The sequence below is a fragment of the Scomber scombrus genome, chromosome 2 (assembly GCF_963691925.1).
Source record: "Scomber scombrus chromosome 2, fScoSco1.1, whole genome shotgun sequence".
Taxonomy (NCBI): domain Eukaryota; kingdom Metazoa; phylum Chordata; class Actinopteri; order Scombriformes; family Scombridae; genus Scomber; species Scomber scombrus.
In genome coordinates, this window is record NC_084971.1 from 14,926,300 (window position 1) to 14,943,838 (window position 17,539).

General features: G+C 39.1%; 1 protein-coding gene across 1 annotated transcript; it reads left to right on the forward strand.

Moving 5' to 3' along the window:
* The first annotated feature begins 517 nt into the window (after positions 1–517).
* Positions 518–4,162, forward strand: LOC133998760 (uncharacterized). Its single transcript, XM_062437892.1, has 4 exons — positions 518–585; positions 743–827; positions 1,042–1,365; positions 3,537–4,162. The coding sequence occupies exons 2-4, from the start codon at positions 761–763 to the stop codon at positions 3,887–3,889; spliced, it is 744 nt and encodes a 247-aa protein (XP_062293876.1). The 5' UTR covers positions 518–585; positions 743–760; the 3' UTR covers positions 3,890–4,162.
* Positions 4,163–17,539: the final 13,377 nt, after the last annotated feature.

A 17,539-nucleotide genomic window follows, 5' to 3' on the forward strand; every position in this document is an offset into this window, starting at 1 on the left:
TTACTTTCCACTTTTGTGACTTGTGAAATGACTTAAGTTTTGATCTGTATCGCAGTCTCTTTCACTGACTGCTGAAGTTTAAATGACCAATTGCATTACAATAAGACACTGACTGAGTGAGAGTGATTCATTGGAACATTATAGATTACATCTTTTCCCTGTGGCTATTCCCATGCCATTTAAACAGTATCAAATATCAAATGACTTCATGGGAAAAAATCAATATGAAAGATGAACACAGTGAAATGAAGCAATAGTGCTCTGCTGCAACACATCAAAGGCAGTGGTACAATGCCTGTACTTGTGGCAGCTTGTACTGCCTCATGAATAGGAACTCACTCTCAGTCTGTCTGTTTCTTTCACTTACCCACCCTCCCACAAATACATAGAGTGGCACACTTCCTATCTGTTGTTGTTCAGGACACACCCTCTGCAGTGATAAGCCACAGCCTTTCTGGTAATTCCCTCTCATAAATCTCTAATCATTAACCTTCTGGACAGGGACAAGTTTAAACGACGAAATAATCAGAATTGGAGAATACAAGCACTGGAGAAAAGTTGAGGAGAAGCAACAATCGTCCAGAGGTCAGTTCTATTCAAGTGTTAAGACTTCCTTATTAACATGATACTTTTTTAAATATAAATGCCTGCTAAGATTAAAAATGAAAAACAACCAAAAATCTTCATGTAGTGTATCATTTTTGAGATGACTGTTTCATTTGCTTGTTTTTTCATGCTACAGTGAAATGCGAGAGAGCCGATGATGGGGATCACAACACTGCTTACACTTTTAGTGCTCCCAACTGCAATTACTCTTACAACACAAGGTATGTCCAACCAGTTTAAACTCGCAATTTTCAAAGGATCATCTGTCACAAATGTATTACAAATTTTGAGCTACACTGGAGAAAAAAAACGTTATAATATTCTAATGATGCATGATGTAACTGTGTGATTGTGTGGATAATAATGCTAAAAGAACCAACAAGAAGCTTTAGTTTTCCATTCAATATCAGTGCAATATTTGATTTTTGTCTACAGATTTGGTGACACTACACGTGAGTCCCGAGGTTACTGCAGAGTGCGACGAGCAGGTTAATCTAACCTGCCATGTGTCACCTGTGGATGGGCTGTCAATCAAACAAATGGTTTGGTCCCAAAACAAACCTTTATGTTCTGTAAACAGTGAAGGAAAAATCATCAAAAACCCCAATTATACACTAAGTGGCTTTGATTGTGAGTACAAAGAAGGACAACTGTCCCTTATTTTTCATAAAGTGCAGCCACTGGAGATTGGACGTTACATGTGCAAGCTGCACTCTGACAGGGGAGTTAAACATGGATCTACAGATGTGAAGTTACAAGGTCAGACTCCACATTTATTCTTATGCACACATTAACACTGGTTTTGAAACTATTTTCATGATTCTACAAAATACAACAAGACTGCTCTGCCTCTCTTAAGCAACTTTTCTTCCATTGTGTGGTGGAACACGAACTCAGATTATTTACATATGCAAACACCTAGCAATGTCATGGTGTAAAACACCTAAGTATCACTCATCAAAAGTAAAGGTTCTTATTCACAGAATGGCCACAGTGGTATATTGTGGTTTTGATTGTTACTCCTGATGCACTAACATAGCATATTTTGTAAGAACTCTTTGCTACTATTTTTTAACAACGTAAACTTTGTAAATGGTAAATTCTAACTTTTGGCTTAAGTAAAGAACACATTAATACATAAACTATAAATAAACTTTGGGTTACCATGTTGTAAATATCTTTGGGTAGTTTTTATCCTCCAGCATGACATGTGCACTGTGTTTTTAGGTAGCTCATTAGATCATCAGAAGGACAACTTCAATGGACCGTTGCTGCAGAGCATCTGGAATAAAATGAATTTAAAACAATTGATTGATATTAACAAGCAGACACAGACACATAAGTCTGTTTTAAAACAATAGTCAGGTACCCAAATGGACATTGACACATGTTTTTCTTGCCATGATCATTCCTCCTGTAAATCCATTAAGACATCCCTTCATAATGCAACTTCAATGTAAGTGATGGGGGGCAAAATCCACAGCTCTTCTTTCTGAGCTAAATTATATTTAAAAGTTTGGTTAAAGCCAATATGAAGCTTCAGCCATCCAAATCAATCAAATCAAGTCAATATCTTTCAAAGTTACTGTCTTTTTTAGTGCCAAATTCTTTCTACAGTATTTGTTACAATCCTTCCACTCCAGCTAAAAAGGAAAACACTGTCTAATGCACTGGGTCAAACTAGGCTTTGCGGTCATAGCAAGGCCACACCAAATATTGGGTTTAGACACTGTCTCCCCTTGAGATAGTGGTAAGCAGTGAGTCTGCTCCTTTTGGGGACAACAGGAGGCATTCTGATAGTGTTGCTATAGCAGGGCATTATCTGTGTGGTTTAAAGTCTATCCCCGGAGGAGAGAAACTTCAGAATTGAAGGGAGCATCAGAACATAACGTGTACTGATCATTAGCTCATTTCTCCTTTGCCAAGCAAATAAACCTTTTCAATGCAAGACATCCTGGACTCCTGTCTACTCTCTCCATTGATGTATGGGCTGCATAATTAAAATCATTAACAGTGTGAACCTACCCTTTAATGGCTTATTAGAAATTGAGACCCATAAGCCTTTTTTTAAATGATGTACTGACATTTTTATGGAGATTTGGTGGTTTATTCTCACAGAATAACCTGTCATCTACTAATTTTTTTATTTTTTTCCCCTTGGCATAGACACCTTCATTAGCAGTAGAGAGACAGGAAATCATGGGAGAGAGGGGGGGGTGTGACATGCAGCAATGGTCCACTGGCCGGGATTCAAACCGGGGTCCGCTGCTTATGTGGCATGGGCTCTTAACCACTCGACCACCTGGGCGCCCATCTACTAGCATTTATTACTGCAGACTTTCTGGCTTATTAGAAAGTGAGTCATTAGTTCTGCATATGTTGCTAATAAACAGATTTTGCTCTGCAGCTCATTTGCAGAAGAACTGGCCTTTAGAAGATCTTTCCTGATTAATTAAATAGCAACTTACCTACAGTGTAAAGACAATACAACATATGCTGGTGCAGGATAAAGACCAGCAAAACAGATTTTTAAACAGCATTGCATCACAAATAGTTGAACTGGAAGTAATGTAAACTATAATACTATGTACCATTTTTCATTGTGATCAATTAACATTTTTTTATAAACTCATCATTTAGAAAAAATGTGTTCAAATATAATTATGCAAAGAAACTATAATTGTCAAATACATTTATCGGAGTAAAGAGTACAACATTTACCACTGAAATGTAGTGGAAGAGAAATATAAAGTTATTTGAAATGGGATACATTGAAGTACCTTAAAATTGCAGTTAAAAGTTAATTTACTTTCAACTACTACATCCTTGTGATTAACGTATATTTTATATGAAATAGGAAGTCTGGTAGCCTTTCTTTTTAAGGGTTTCACACATTTCATTGAAAACTCTTCTCATGTTCTTTCCCTCAGAGTGCAATGTTACTGCTACAGGTGATATGACCAGTGACCGCCCTTCCTGCACATTCAGTCATGTTTACCCAGACGGTGATGTACACTGGTTTCACGACTCTCGCAGGCTCTCAGGGACCAACACTACTAAACAAGTGGAGGACAGTGGTTACCTGACCATCAGAAGTCACCTGGAGTTGAAAGGTTTGGAGGCGCCCTTCTACTGCTGCTTGAAGAGCACCAAATCTGGCAGATACATTGCAGGCACTTTGGTGGTGAATCGTCAGTCTAAAGTCAGGAGTGGAGCTGAGTCACAGGGAGCTTTGAGGACAATTTTGTATATTACAATCTCACTTCTTGCCTCACTGACATAATGTGTCCACATCATGGATTGTGATAAGACATCAGTGATGATTTATATTCATTAACTATTAGGTACTGAGATTTGAGTCCAGGGCCTCACTTCAGTTAAGTGAGTCATCTTGCATGGTCCAATGGTTTATTATATACTTCCTACTTCCTTTTAGCTTGAAATGCATAAGGAAATTATACACTGTGATAACAAGGGAGCACACAATCACTATGCTGTATAAACATATCATTGTTATTTTGCTTTGATAGAGAGCCATGGACCGGGGTAGGGTATATTGCTTCAATTACACACACACACACACGCGCATGCATGCACGCACACACACACACACACACACACACACACACACACACACACACACACACACACACAAACACAAACACACACACACACACACACACACACACACACACACACACACACACACACACACACACACACACAAAGAAGCTTTTGATGAGTTCCTCTGGATATGTGTTCAATTTAGCCTTAAGCTATAAACCTTCTAGCCACAGATTATTTTCAGGAAAGTGTGTTTATTTCTGAAAGTGAGATGAAAATATCAGTTGACAGGTGTGTCTACAGGTTGGTTGTCTATGTGTGACTAACTGTGTGAATGCACCCTTTTTGAAAGAGCACCATGACAAGAAAATATAAAAAAAATATGTAGAACAGAATGCAAACCTCAAAAGATGAGATCAGCTGTAAATTCCCTGCAGAAACACAGACGCCTTTGTGTGTGAAATAGCATATAAGGTTGCTGGACATTGGAATTTCCAGTCTTACAACAACTCTGTCTGTGGTTTGTGGTTGGATGCTGCCCTCTGGTGAACTGGTTGTAATCAGTGATATATGCCTATGTGTACGACTGTTGCAGTGGCATTGGAGGGCAATATGGGTGTATTTAAAGGGTTGGTTCACGTCCCTCAAGTAATGTCTGTCCATACACAAAGGTTCTTAAGTTAAATCTCAGCGATGGATAACATAAGGAGTCTTAAGTTATCCATCGCTGAGATTTTCTTTAATAACCTCTGATACAATCAAGCTAAATTGAATTTAATAATTTTTGGCTGTAACAGAATCAAGCAATGACATTTAAAAGGAAAAAAAAGTCCTGCAAATGAAGTAGTTAATTGAGAGGTACTTCTTTCTTAATGCACCACAAATAAAACTCTATTCACTTCAATTGTGAAGACATATATCACAGAGACTGATATGTAAAAACCTCGACAATGAAACCACAACTGCCTGCATGGATATATACACTTCATATACACAAGGACAGGATAGTTTTTGAAATTTAGATGAACCCAGCCTCCAAGATGGCCAAGTTGTGATAATATAGTAACATCCAGTCAATTAATGGAGTGAAGGAGAACATACAATCAGAGATTATGTCTAGTTTTCATACAGACTCATGTACAAGACTGCTGACAGTAAGCTACATGTTTATTGTTCTTAGTCAGTGTCCTACAGTAGAAATCAGCAATACAGTCTCTTGTCTTGCCACTCAAGACTTTGGAGGTAGAGCTTGAAACTGGAGGACAAACTCAGCTCAAAGTCTTAAACTCTTTTTTAAACAGTTCAGTGCAACCCATTAATACTTTTGAGAGCTTTTTGAGAGTTTTTCAAGTCAGATTGACTCTCCGCTAATGGTGTCAGTAAATCAGTGCCACGCAGGCGAAGGGTGAGCTTTTAGCAAGGCAATCCTGCACCTGAGAGCCCACTGGGTGAATGAATATGAGGTCACCTTGACTATTCCAGTGCACATGGATGCATCCATACACAGACCAGACAAAAAGACACATCTACACACATACATTCATGCCTTAGATAAGCTGAAAACTTCAATATTTGTGTTGTTGTCTTTAATGTGTTTTGGGTGGCGAAATGATCAGTTAAGCGAAATATTGTTACTGCCTTTTTTTGAATTATATATTTCCTACTTATACCTCCCACATATTTGGCACAGCAAAATTACATACATTTACATATATTATCACAAAATGTAAGACTTTTACAGACTGAGTCACTGTGTATGAATTATTCAAAATGGCTGTATTTTTTTCTTTTTAATTAACTCTTAAATTCAGCAATTATTCACAGTGATGTGCTTTAAAGTGAGCTGTTTGATTATCTATTAAATTATGTTATGAATGTATTTGATTTGTCATACTGATGTGTAATTTCTCTTTTTGTTGGATGCAGAAAAGTTGAACTTCATAAGTGTAAATGTTTCAATGTTTGAAGCAAATGAAAAAAGATGAAAACATTTGTAAACTAATTTCCATTGCACCCGAACACCCAATTTATTATCTAAGGCAGCTCACATAGGTTGACATAAACCTTTGTAAAAGTGTATATAGATATTGACTCTGACTTCAATCAACAATAATGTAACTATAATAAAAGATAAGAAGATTAAAATTATAAGCTTTCAGCTTTGTTCTTATTTCTTTGATGTGTGTTTGAGAGCAGGCACCTTCATTTATTTTATTGTGCACCAAAAGGAACCTGTAACAACATCTCTCCGGATTTTCTCCAGGGGAAAAAAGGTGCAAACAAACCAATGTATGAGTCTGTCACATTGTTACTTTGCTTGGATGTTTGAGTTTCACTGTGCAGAATAATGTATGAGCAGAGTTTGACATAAGGCTGTTTTCACATTTATCTGCTTCATGGAAAAAGTTTCTCTGTTCTCACCTTAAATCTGAGTTTAAAGAGTATGCCTACAGGTAGAATTTTATGACATCACAACTAGTTGGAAGCCAATTATGGTTGAGTATGCAAGTTAAATTAATTTGATGTCGAAACCTGAAACCAGTTCACAGACACTGAGAATGGACTTCATAGTGAAGTAGGAGACATCTTTTGTCCAGAGGTCAAACTTTTGAAATCAACAGTGATTTGCTTTCTTATATTATGTCCAAACATTACCGAAGATTATCTTGCAGTCAGGGGTTAATCAAAGCCTTTTAGATGTAATGGAAAGTATAATGTTTTTAAACCTTTGTTAAAAAGTGTTAATAACAAGGAAAACATACACATTTATGACAAAACCAAATCACATTGCTTAATCATAGAAGCCGATGTGGATGCACTTTAGAAGGCACAGTGATGCCTCTCTAGTCTGTACTCCAAATATCCAAGTAAAACACTTCAATCTCATTAGTTATTAGACACAAACTGCATCACTGCCTCTCTCTATATTTGTAACATCTACTTCTTACCACAAGAGGGACCAAGTGATACACTCAACAGTCAAGATGGACAAATGGCATCTCCAAACTGCTTTTTATATTGACACAAGGTTGCAGGGTTCAAAGGGGGAAGTAACTGATAAGTTAACCCAGAGAAGATTTTCACTATGTAACAAATGGTTTGTTTAATCGTGAATTAATTATGTTGTTTGTTTTTAAAAATTGTTTATTTCAAAGTAGGTTTATTTCATGATAAATGTACTTGTTAACATATTGATGCAAAAATGTTTTATCTTTAAATTTCTTGTTTTGTGTAGGTAATTATAATGGCATGGGAGGTCTTATGTTGTTGCAGCAGCGCTTTCTCTCTTACCTCAGAAAACTGGGCCATGTGTTTCTGCAAGTGTCCCTGCTGCCTTGTTACATCATCTCTCAATGTTTGAAGTTTGCTTCTCCTGTGAGCACCTCGTCTGAACAAAGTACACAGTGGGGGTTGCTCGGTCTATTCAGTGAGGGGTGTGTGTGTCTGTGTGTGTGTATACAGGGGCTTCAGGTCAAGTTCCCATGGTAACTGAAAGGCGTCTCACTGTGTTCCCTAGGCTTCACCTTATGTGTGTGTGTTTGTGTGCATGTTTGTGTCTGGCCAATTATCCCAGTGGGCTGTTATCTACTCTCAGAGAGGTTTACATTATCACCCTGACAGCATGGTGGTCATTGGTGAGGTGAGCGACCACAGCTGGTTATATCATACAGCAATAGCAGAGGGAGGGAGGGAGGGAGGTGGACATATCGAGAGAGACAAGATAAGAAGCTAACTGACCGACAAACAGCGAGACAGGATGGATTGATGGGACAGAGAGCAAGAAGATGGGGGATGGAGGGATGGAGGGATGGAAAGGGGTGATAAAAGCTTGATTCTGTCAACAAACAGCTGAGATTTATTTGAAGCACTGATAGCCTGTTACCTAAGGTTACGGTAAATGGGAGTTGCCTTGGGATTAATTGCCGCAAGAGCTGATGTACACAAGGATCAGTGCTGCTGACAGTTGTGGCGCAGTTGTTGTAGATTTTACTGTGATTTTCTGGATGTTACACAGCATTGTCTCAATACTTTTCAATCTTTCATAGGTCATATTATTTTCACATTCTGCACACACACAAACACACTCTATACAGTGGAGCATGAGAGAAAGGTTTGATCATTTACTTAAGGTTCCCCTCCAGGCATGTTTTAAGATACATAAAAATACTCTGCTTGGAATGACAATTTGAGTCTGACATGGTTTTTTCGAAAAAGAAAAGAAAAACAAAAAAACATCCAATTATTCATTAAGATCCTCTTTCTGCCTCTAGAATATGAATATGCAAACATTACTGAAGTTGTGATGTCACAAATCCTGCTCATAAGTAGACCACTTAAACTAAGATTTTTGATGAGCACAGACAAACTTTCCCCCATCAGCAGATAAATGTAAAAACAGCCTTCTAGTGACAAACTCTGCTCAGAATGCCATGTGTCATCAATCATTTAATCAAAAGATCATTATGATTGATACATTGTATTTTAATGTTGTTGGTAGAGGTGAAGCTAATCTTAAGTGCTTTATGCATATTGAGTAATTTAATTTATAATAATGCATCATGTTTCATAAATCTGAAAAGTATAGCTGTGAAAAAAATGCAGTAGAAGTATAAAGTACCTATACATCACAACTGTTGTTAAAGACTTGAGTAAATACACGTAGTTACTTTCCACCACTGAAAGCATCAAAATGATTTTACAACAGCTTCCCTAACTGCTCCAGTTTACACAGTATTTGCTAGTGGGTTACAGCTACACATAAAGCAATGACAGCTAAAACACTGAATTGACCATAATGTCTGCGTGCATTCTGTAAATATCAAAAGCGACAGCACAGGAGGTTTAATTAACACTTCATCCCTCCCCCACACCATGATTAATGTATGGCAGATCAGTGACTCAAACATTGTCAATGCTGCCAACACTGACTTCATTTTAACACTGTCTTGTTATTCTCCATGCTTTTTTTCCACAAGCATTTCAGGGGACAAACCAATCCATGTTTGTGTACATTCAGAGATGATTCAAACACCCTTAACCTACAGTATGTGCCATATCAGATGCTCCAGTAACTCACCACAGCTGGAGACCAGTAACAAAGACTGGTATGTGAATGAAAGATGAACCTGGTCTACTGAGTGTCATGATAAGATATTAATAATATAGAAGGTGATACCAACGTCTTGGCGGAGAGCCGGAGGGATCCTTATTCCCAAGGAAAAGGACTTGTCAGAACTCGGCCAATTCCGCCAGATCAGCCTACTAAATGTGGAGGGAAAAATCTTCTTCAGCGTAGTCGCTCACAGGCTGGCAGGATACCTGCAAAGAAACAACCTGATTGACACGTCAATACAGAAGGCAGGCATCTCAGGCTTCTCTGGTTGTGTGGAACATGCCAGTGTCATCTGGCACCAGATCCAGGTCGCCAAGAAAGAAGGAACAGATCTTCACGTGGTGTTCCTGGATCTCGCTAACGGCTTTGGCTCAGTCCCTCACAACTTTCTGTGGACAGCCTTCGACTACTTCAAGGTCCCAGATGCTCTCACAACCCTTGTCAAGGCCTACTTCCAGGATGTCCAGCTCTGCTTGACAACAGCCGAGTACACCACAGCATGGCAGCACCTGGAAGTGGGAATCATGGCCGGCTGCACCATCTCCCCGCTGGCCTTCACCATGGCAATAGAAGTGATCATCCGGGCGTCTCGATGGGTGGTTGGCGGACAGCGAATAAAACCTGGCCTGAGGCTACCGCCTGTCAGAGCCTACATGGATGACCTTACAACACTCACCACAACCAAGGCTTGCACCGTACGGCTACTAAGAAAGCTCCAGGAAAACATTGAGCTGGCTCGCATGAACATCAAGCCGAGCAAGTCCAGAATCATCAGCATTGTCAAGGGGAAACTGTCAGACCACCGCTTCCACATTGGCAAGGAACCTATTCCAACGGTCTCAGAGAAGCCTGTGAAGAGCCTAGGTCGCTGGTATGATGCCTCCCTCAAAGACAAAGCGCAGGTAGATCAGCTCAGGAAGGAGGTAGCCAGGGGCCTGGATAACATCGACAAAACCCTGCACCCTAGCAAGCTGAAGCTCTGGTGCATGCAGTATGGACTACTTCCACGGCTCATGTGGCCACTAACCTTGTATGAGGTCCCGCTCTCGAAGGTGGAAAAGCTGGAGAAGCTAGTCAGCTCATATGCAAGGTAGTGGCTTGGCCTTCCCAGGTGCCTCAGCAGTATTGGGCTCTACGGCAAAGGGATGTTAGATCTGCCCATCTCCAGTCTGTCAGAGGAGTACAAATGCGCCAAAGTCAGACTGGAAATGATGCTACTGGATTCAAGTTATCCAGTTGTAGCCCAAGCTGCCCCCATCCTGGCCACTGGGAGGAAGTGGACCTCACGGACTGCAACTGAGCAGGCAAAGGCAGCACCCAGACACAGGGACATCGTGGGCCGAGTGCAGGAGGGGAGAGGTGGTCTTGGCCTTGGGACCAGCACACCAACCTGGAGCAAGGCCACCCCATTTCAGAGACACAAGCTGGTGGTCCAGGAGGTACATCTGGAAGAAGAAGTGGGAAGGTGCGCACAGGCTGTAGGAGAACTGCAGCTAATAGTGAGAGGCAGTATGTTTGAAAACATACTCTGTTAATATCCAGGTGTGACAGCTGAGGTGAAACTCAGGCTGTTGTTGGAAAGTGTCTTCATTTCATCTATCTGTAAGAAGTTATTTTTCCCTTTGCATCATTTTCATCCCTGCCATGTGCATTCAAATAAGGATGGCATATGGCACCTAAGTCACTCAGTGTCCAAAGCCTCATGCCCATATGTGACAGTTCATGTTAATGTCCATGTTCCTGCTACTGTACAGTATGGTGAAAAAGTGCAAGTGACTAAAACCTAGAATAGACTTTGCCATTGTAAATAACTGTAATCCTCACAAAGAGAAACTTTTTTCTTCGTATTTTGTTTCTTCTTGGCTTTTTGTTGCATTGCAGTATCAGACAAGTATGTATCATCAACAGTATGCATCAACAAAACACTCAACATCAAACTTCTTATTTTTGTATGCATAAGGATTTGATCAGTATAAGTGATTTGAAATATGTCTGACTCCTGTCTGACTCCTCAATGGCACTGCTTCCTTTGACCTGCATGGAAGGCACCATGAGACCTGCCTAACTTATTTGCATAATGAGATCACACTGTTGTCTTAAAAAATCCTAAGTGTAAATGCAAAGGGCCATGAGATGTCTCTATCCAGAAGATATGCCTAGATGCAGATCACATCTTAATCTGAGGTGTAAATGGGGCCTTAGAGAGATGTCAATCAAGCTTAATTGGTTTTCATTAACTGGGTCGTGGTTCAGACAAAGAAGGAGGGAGAGCACACAAAAGTACACACAAAGTAAACTATTTATTACACAAAACTATTTTTAAAAACACAAGATATGACAAAATCAATAAAATCTGTAATGCAAGTGGGTGCATAGATGAATGGAAAAATAATGCAGGACAGTTGGATGGTGAAAGAAATGACAAATCAAACAAACAAAACCAGGAAACCATGTGGGAGCTGAGAGAGAAGGAAGGAGACTATAGCTGGCCAGCTATGTAGGCTCTCTAAACCAGCAACCCAGGTGAACTTCCTCCCACTGATGACCTCCACTCAACTGGCTACTACGTGAAACTGGAGGAGAGAAGTAAACCACGCAGAGTAGGACCAGGAAGGGTTGTCACACAGTACACACCCACACTAGACAAGGTGAGCAAAAATAAGCGAAAACACATGTTTAGGTGTTATATTACAGAACAGAAGTGTCAAAATGGGCTGTAGTTAAAGATAAAGATATGCTTATTTGGAATCTTCTTGAAGATGTTGGTACAAATACGTACTCTTTTCAGAGCACATTGTCCAGAAGACTGACCACTGTCCAACAAATTTTGGGTGGGAGGGTGGGATTGACCTTTTGTCTGGGACATCTTGACTGTTTCTGTATCTTTGTTTATATATCTGTCTTTATCTGTCAGTGAGGACTCTCGGTAGCATCTCAGGGTAGCATCCTGAGAATAAAAGGGATGTTGTATAGTGGGAAGTGAGTACAAGGACAGAGAGAGGGTACAGAGAGAGTACAAAGAGAGGGGGTAAAAAAGGTCAAGTGTTTGATAAACTTGTTTGGTAAACACTGGTTTCATATTCACATCTAGGAAATTAACATTTCCTGTTTTTCCCATAAAGATCACCTCCTGGCATGTATTGAGACATAAAAGATGCTGCTTGGAACAATAATGTGTGTCTGAAAAATAATACAATAATGTATGTTGTTTTATCAATTGCCGTGTTAAAATCCTTAAAATAACATAATCTCCTTTTCAGAATCTATGAATTTGTTTCATTTCAGAAGTTTAATTAATAGAGACAAGATGTCTCCTACTTTACTGTAAAGTCCATTCTCAATGTATGGGTACTGGAAGTATTAAGTTTCCACATCACACTTGTGCAAGTTTCATACTGGACAAGGACTGGCTTTGAAACTAGTTGTGATGTCACAAATCAGGTTCATAGGCCCACCCCTAAAAATGAGATTTCCAATGAGTCCAGAGAAACTTTCAACTTTCAGCAGAAGCCCATCTCTTTGCATGGACTCAATTATTCTTTACTCCACTGGGGCTCCTACCCACATCCTCAAAGGCAAACTGGCACATTTTTAGATCAATGTCCACTTAAATTGGTTATATTGAACGACTCTAGATTTTCAAATTTGATTAGTGTTAATGCATACAAACCAATTATTGGTTTCAAAATTGATCCTCTACTTTACCCTCATATAGAAACAGTCTTGGTATTTCCGGATATCCGATCTATGCAATATTCATAGCTTATTGAACCACTCCGAGTAAGATCAATATAGCCACATCTTTTTCTTTGTAATTGCACATAAATGTATATTTAAAAAAAAGGTCAGTGTCTTCACTGTCTCACTGTACCATGTTTGAGGAGGTGAACTGTAAGAAAACAGATTGAGCCAGGCTTAAATCAAGCTCCTTTGAATCATATGTGGATCAATAAAGCTTCATCTGCTGTACTTGTTATGTAACCCACCATTTCTGAAGGATTCCAATCTCCTTCAGGTCTCACATCAATGGGCTGTTGATTATCTCATGTCAAAAAGTCATCTCTGTCTGTTCCACATGTAGATTATCGTCCCATTTATCTTACTTCAGCTGTGAGAAGAAATACATGAATTCTTAGCAATTTATGCTCATTCTTTGTGTTTCCCTCTCACTTTACAGGTCTCACTGCCCACCATCTCTTCTCTGTATGAGCGAAGTTGTCAATGTACCACAGTCACAAAATTGATTGACGTGGTTCAGTGTACTTGGAGAATAATTCCCAGATGGCCCTCATTACTTAGAAATCCCAGTAGCTTTCCATCCTGTTCCACTGCTTCAGTTTCCTGTTACTGTGTAGTTATGTAATTTGGGCATTTATGTAACACCTGGCAACCCTGAGTAGCAAATCCTGCTCTGCATCTTCACTTATTCTAGTAATTGCTTGAAAGCGAGGGGAGCATACCTGGCTCTTATGTATAGATAGAGAGATTGCCATGTCCATTAGAAATTAATGTTGTGTGCTTATGTTTTCCAAGTACAACAGATGACTTTGAAGTGACAGAGGGCGTAGGAGTATAGAGAGGTGGAGTTGTTGGTGTCTGGGTCTAATGCATTTTTCCTATTATGGTAAAAAAAAAAAGAAGAAAAAAGGACAATCAGAGGGTCCCCTTTGAAGATTAAGGAACTTGGAGATGGCTCACTCTTCAAAGGGGATCATCCTCATAAGATGACAGTCATTTTAAAGGCTATCCTGAAATTATACTATATTCCTCTACATACAATACATTTTCTTGTGACTTACTGTGATTGAATTTTCTATTCGTTGACACTTTCCATCTGTTCTGCTGTACCAGAACAGACAACAGTACTCATTTCATTTTCCACTTCCCATAAAGTCACTATTCTCACATCCTTGTGCATAATAGAGTGTAGTTCATCAGTTCATCAGTCCTCGTGGCATGTTCTGCTCTGATAATTTTATTTTTGCAAAAGAAAACCTCCTAATTACACATAAAGTGTATGACACAATAGAAACCAAATACTCTACCATCTTGGTTGATCTTTCACCGATTCTCATGACTTATCTCTCGTCACCTATCATGTGGTGAATCCTTCAAAGGTTCAAACTGGTAAATATTATTTGATATATACAGTATCTGAATACAGACATCATACTCCACCAAAAAGGAAGGTATACAAAAATCCTGTGTTGACACACAAAGGAGTCTGCTCTTTTGGTATTGTATTACTTTTAGCCATCAAGGGTACAAGTGAGTGACATTAGTGCAATTCCAAAAAAAAAAAAAGAGAGTTGATTTATCGATTTATAGTTTAATTATATTTTTATCCAATAGAATCTAATTTCAGGAATTAGGTTTAATTCTTTACCTTCAACCCCTGTCCTTTTAATCTAAGCAGTGGACTTAATCTCAAATATGTCATACATGTGATACTGATAAAAAGTTTTAAAAATACTAATAAGCAAGATTTCTTTGAGATCTCTGAACTGAATTACTTTTTCTTTTTCACACGTCGCACTACAGATGAGAAATCCAACAAATGTGTTAATTAAATGGTAATCGTAGTACATGACACAGCAGATGATTATACATATCACACTTTTAGTCCCTGTGAAATAAATACACACTCTGTGTTCTAGATACAGTAGGTCAACAGAAAACCTTCAATGGGAAGACAATGGGACGAGAGCAGAGACCACACGCCAGACAAACTATGCAAACACGCAGTGCATGCATGCACATGTGCACGTGCGAGCACACCGGCAGACAGCTAGCCATTCAACTCTACACACGAGGAAAACAGAGTCACCAACACAAACACTATTTCACACCTCCGGACACCATGCTTCTGTTGACACTGCTTTAGCAGCAGGAAATGTGTGTCTATGAACCCTTTTCATGATCAGCAAACATAGCCTGATTTTATTCACACATCCTATTTTGGACAAATGCATGCAGTGTTCTGTTTTTCGCACGCACACACACACACACACACACACACACACATCTAAAATTAATAAACACAGCAACACAGAGACAGGGAACAAACAATATACAAACAATAGACCACACATGTCTTTTATTTAAACAGATACCAAACACACATGCAAATTCACACCTGCACAGACACTCATAAACATACTGTCTCCATCTACTAGACTGAGTAGCAGTCAGCTGTTGTATGCACTTAATCTGCCAAAGCAGATCCTTGCACAACATCATTGAGACAATGAATTATTCATGACAAGAGATATACAGTATCTACCCCAACTTGTTTTTTTAAAGATAAATCTCCGCATGTAACTAAATAGGTAATTGAGCAGAGTGATGCATTTGGATCACAGTCATGTCCTGTGACAGATCATGAGTCACAGCTTTTGACACTCTTACATAGAGACAGCAGGACATGAGCAGCATTTCTTCAGCCAAACTGTATTTGGGTGAAACTTCAGACCAAACAAGAATCTACATATTCACCTGTTATCCTTGTGATTTCTAGAAATATTGTAAAAGTGTGTGAGAGAAGATCAAATGTGTGGACATAACACGACAACACTTAAAAAAAAAAAGAACATGTGCATTTAAAGTCAATATCAGTACAATAAATAAGTAAAATTATATTGTCGTAAAATGCATAAACATAAATTCAATGTATTGAGAAATTAATTCCAATTATTAGTTTCACAATAACATTAGTTAGTATTAGTTTCATAATTAAAATTGAATGATGCCTACTTTTTCTTTTGCCTATTGTTTTTTTTGGCCTGTTACCATGTAAAGTGACAAAATAAACAAAAAATTCCTTTTATTCTCAGTGGAAAATAAAGTAATATTTTAAGATAGTTTGAGCATAAAAATGTCTTTTGATAACACTTCTAGCAAGAAATCTGCATTGTTGTTTTCATGATCTTCAATCAGAAAATGTATATGACATTTAGTTTGCCAATTATTATAAAGATTTTTGCAGGCTTTTTATTGTTGCTATGGTGGTTGCCATGGATGCTGCTGTCACTGAAACCATGTAGAAGCATGTTGTTTGCATTTTGTAGTTATCTGAATTATTGTTTTTGTGTTAATATATTTGATTCATTCATTCATTTTCTATACCGCTTATCCTCTAGAGCAGGGGTGGCGAACCATGTGCCATGGAGAGCCATGTGTATGCAGGTTTTCCTTCCAACCAAACACTTCAACAGGAGATTTCACTGATTAACACAGCTTCAGCCACAGAGGTGTGTTAATCAGTGAAATCACCTGTTGAAGTGTTTGGTTGGAAGGAAAACCTGCATACACATGGCTCTCCATGGCACATGGTTCGCCACTCCTGCTCTAGAGCAGTGGTCTCCAACCCTGCTCCTGGAGAGCTACTGCCCTGCATATTTTAGGAATCTCCTCCCTCTAACACACCTGATTCTAATAATGAACTCATTATCAAGCAGCTGATGCTCGTCAAGGGTTTTGATAATGAGTTCAATATTATAATCAGGTGTGTTAGAGTGGGGAGATACCTAAAACATGCAGGGCAGTAGGTCTCCAGGAGCAGGGTTGGAGACCAATGCTCTAGAGGGTCATGGGGCTAGAGCCAATCCCAGCTGTCATTGGGCGAGTGGCGGGGTATGCCCTGAACAGGTTGCCAGTCCATCACAAGGCTGACATATAGTAGACAAACAAGCATTCACATTCACATTCATACCTGCAGGCAATTTTAGAGTGACCAATTAACCTAAGTTGCATGTTTCTGGTCTGTGGGAGGAAGCCGGAGGAAACCCACCAAGACATGGGGAGAGCATGCAAACTCCACACAGAAGGGCCCCAGCTGGTTGGAAGGTTCAAACCCAAAACCCCTTTGCTGTGAGGCGACAGTGCTAACCACTACACCACCACCTACAGTGTTCAACAGAATATAGGCACAAATAAACACTCATGCCTTGGGAAAATACCCCTGTATTTGTATCTTAATTCAAGCCCACACTGTAATAAGTTTTTTTAGCTGTACTTCATCCAATTTATAATTGTCCTTCCATGCAGTTTAATATTATTTGTTTTATTTTTCCAATTAATAATTTTTCATTTATGAAATTGTTTAAAATAAAACTTTTTACATTGAATTTTGCAAAGAGCTCAAACCAAAACATTTCTGTTTTGACGAATGCATAATTTAAGGATTACGCATAGGTTCGCCACACATGCGCATTAAACAAAGCTTGACCAGCGACCACGCGGCATCAACCAGCCTGG

What these genes read in the sequence shown, in the direction of transcription:
- LOC133998760 (XM_062437892.1), top strand. Translation starts at nt 761, where the DNA reads ATGATGGGGATCACAACACTGCTTACACTTTTAGTGCTCCCAACTGCA. An exon ending in AATTACTCTTACAACACAAG is followed by an intron (nt 828 to 1,041) that starts GTATGTCCAACC and finishes TTTTGTCTACAG; the next exon opens with ATTTGGTGACACTACACGTG. An exon ending in TACAGATGTGAAGTTACAAG is followed by an intron (nt 1,366 to 3,536) that starts GTCAGACTCCAC and finishes TCTTTCCCTCAG; the next exon opens with AGTGCAATGTTACTGCTACA.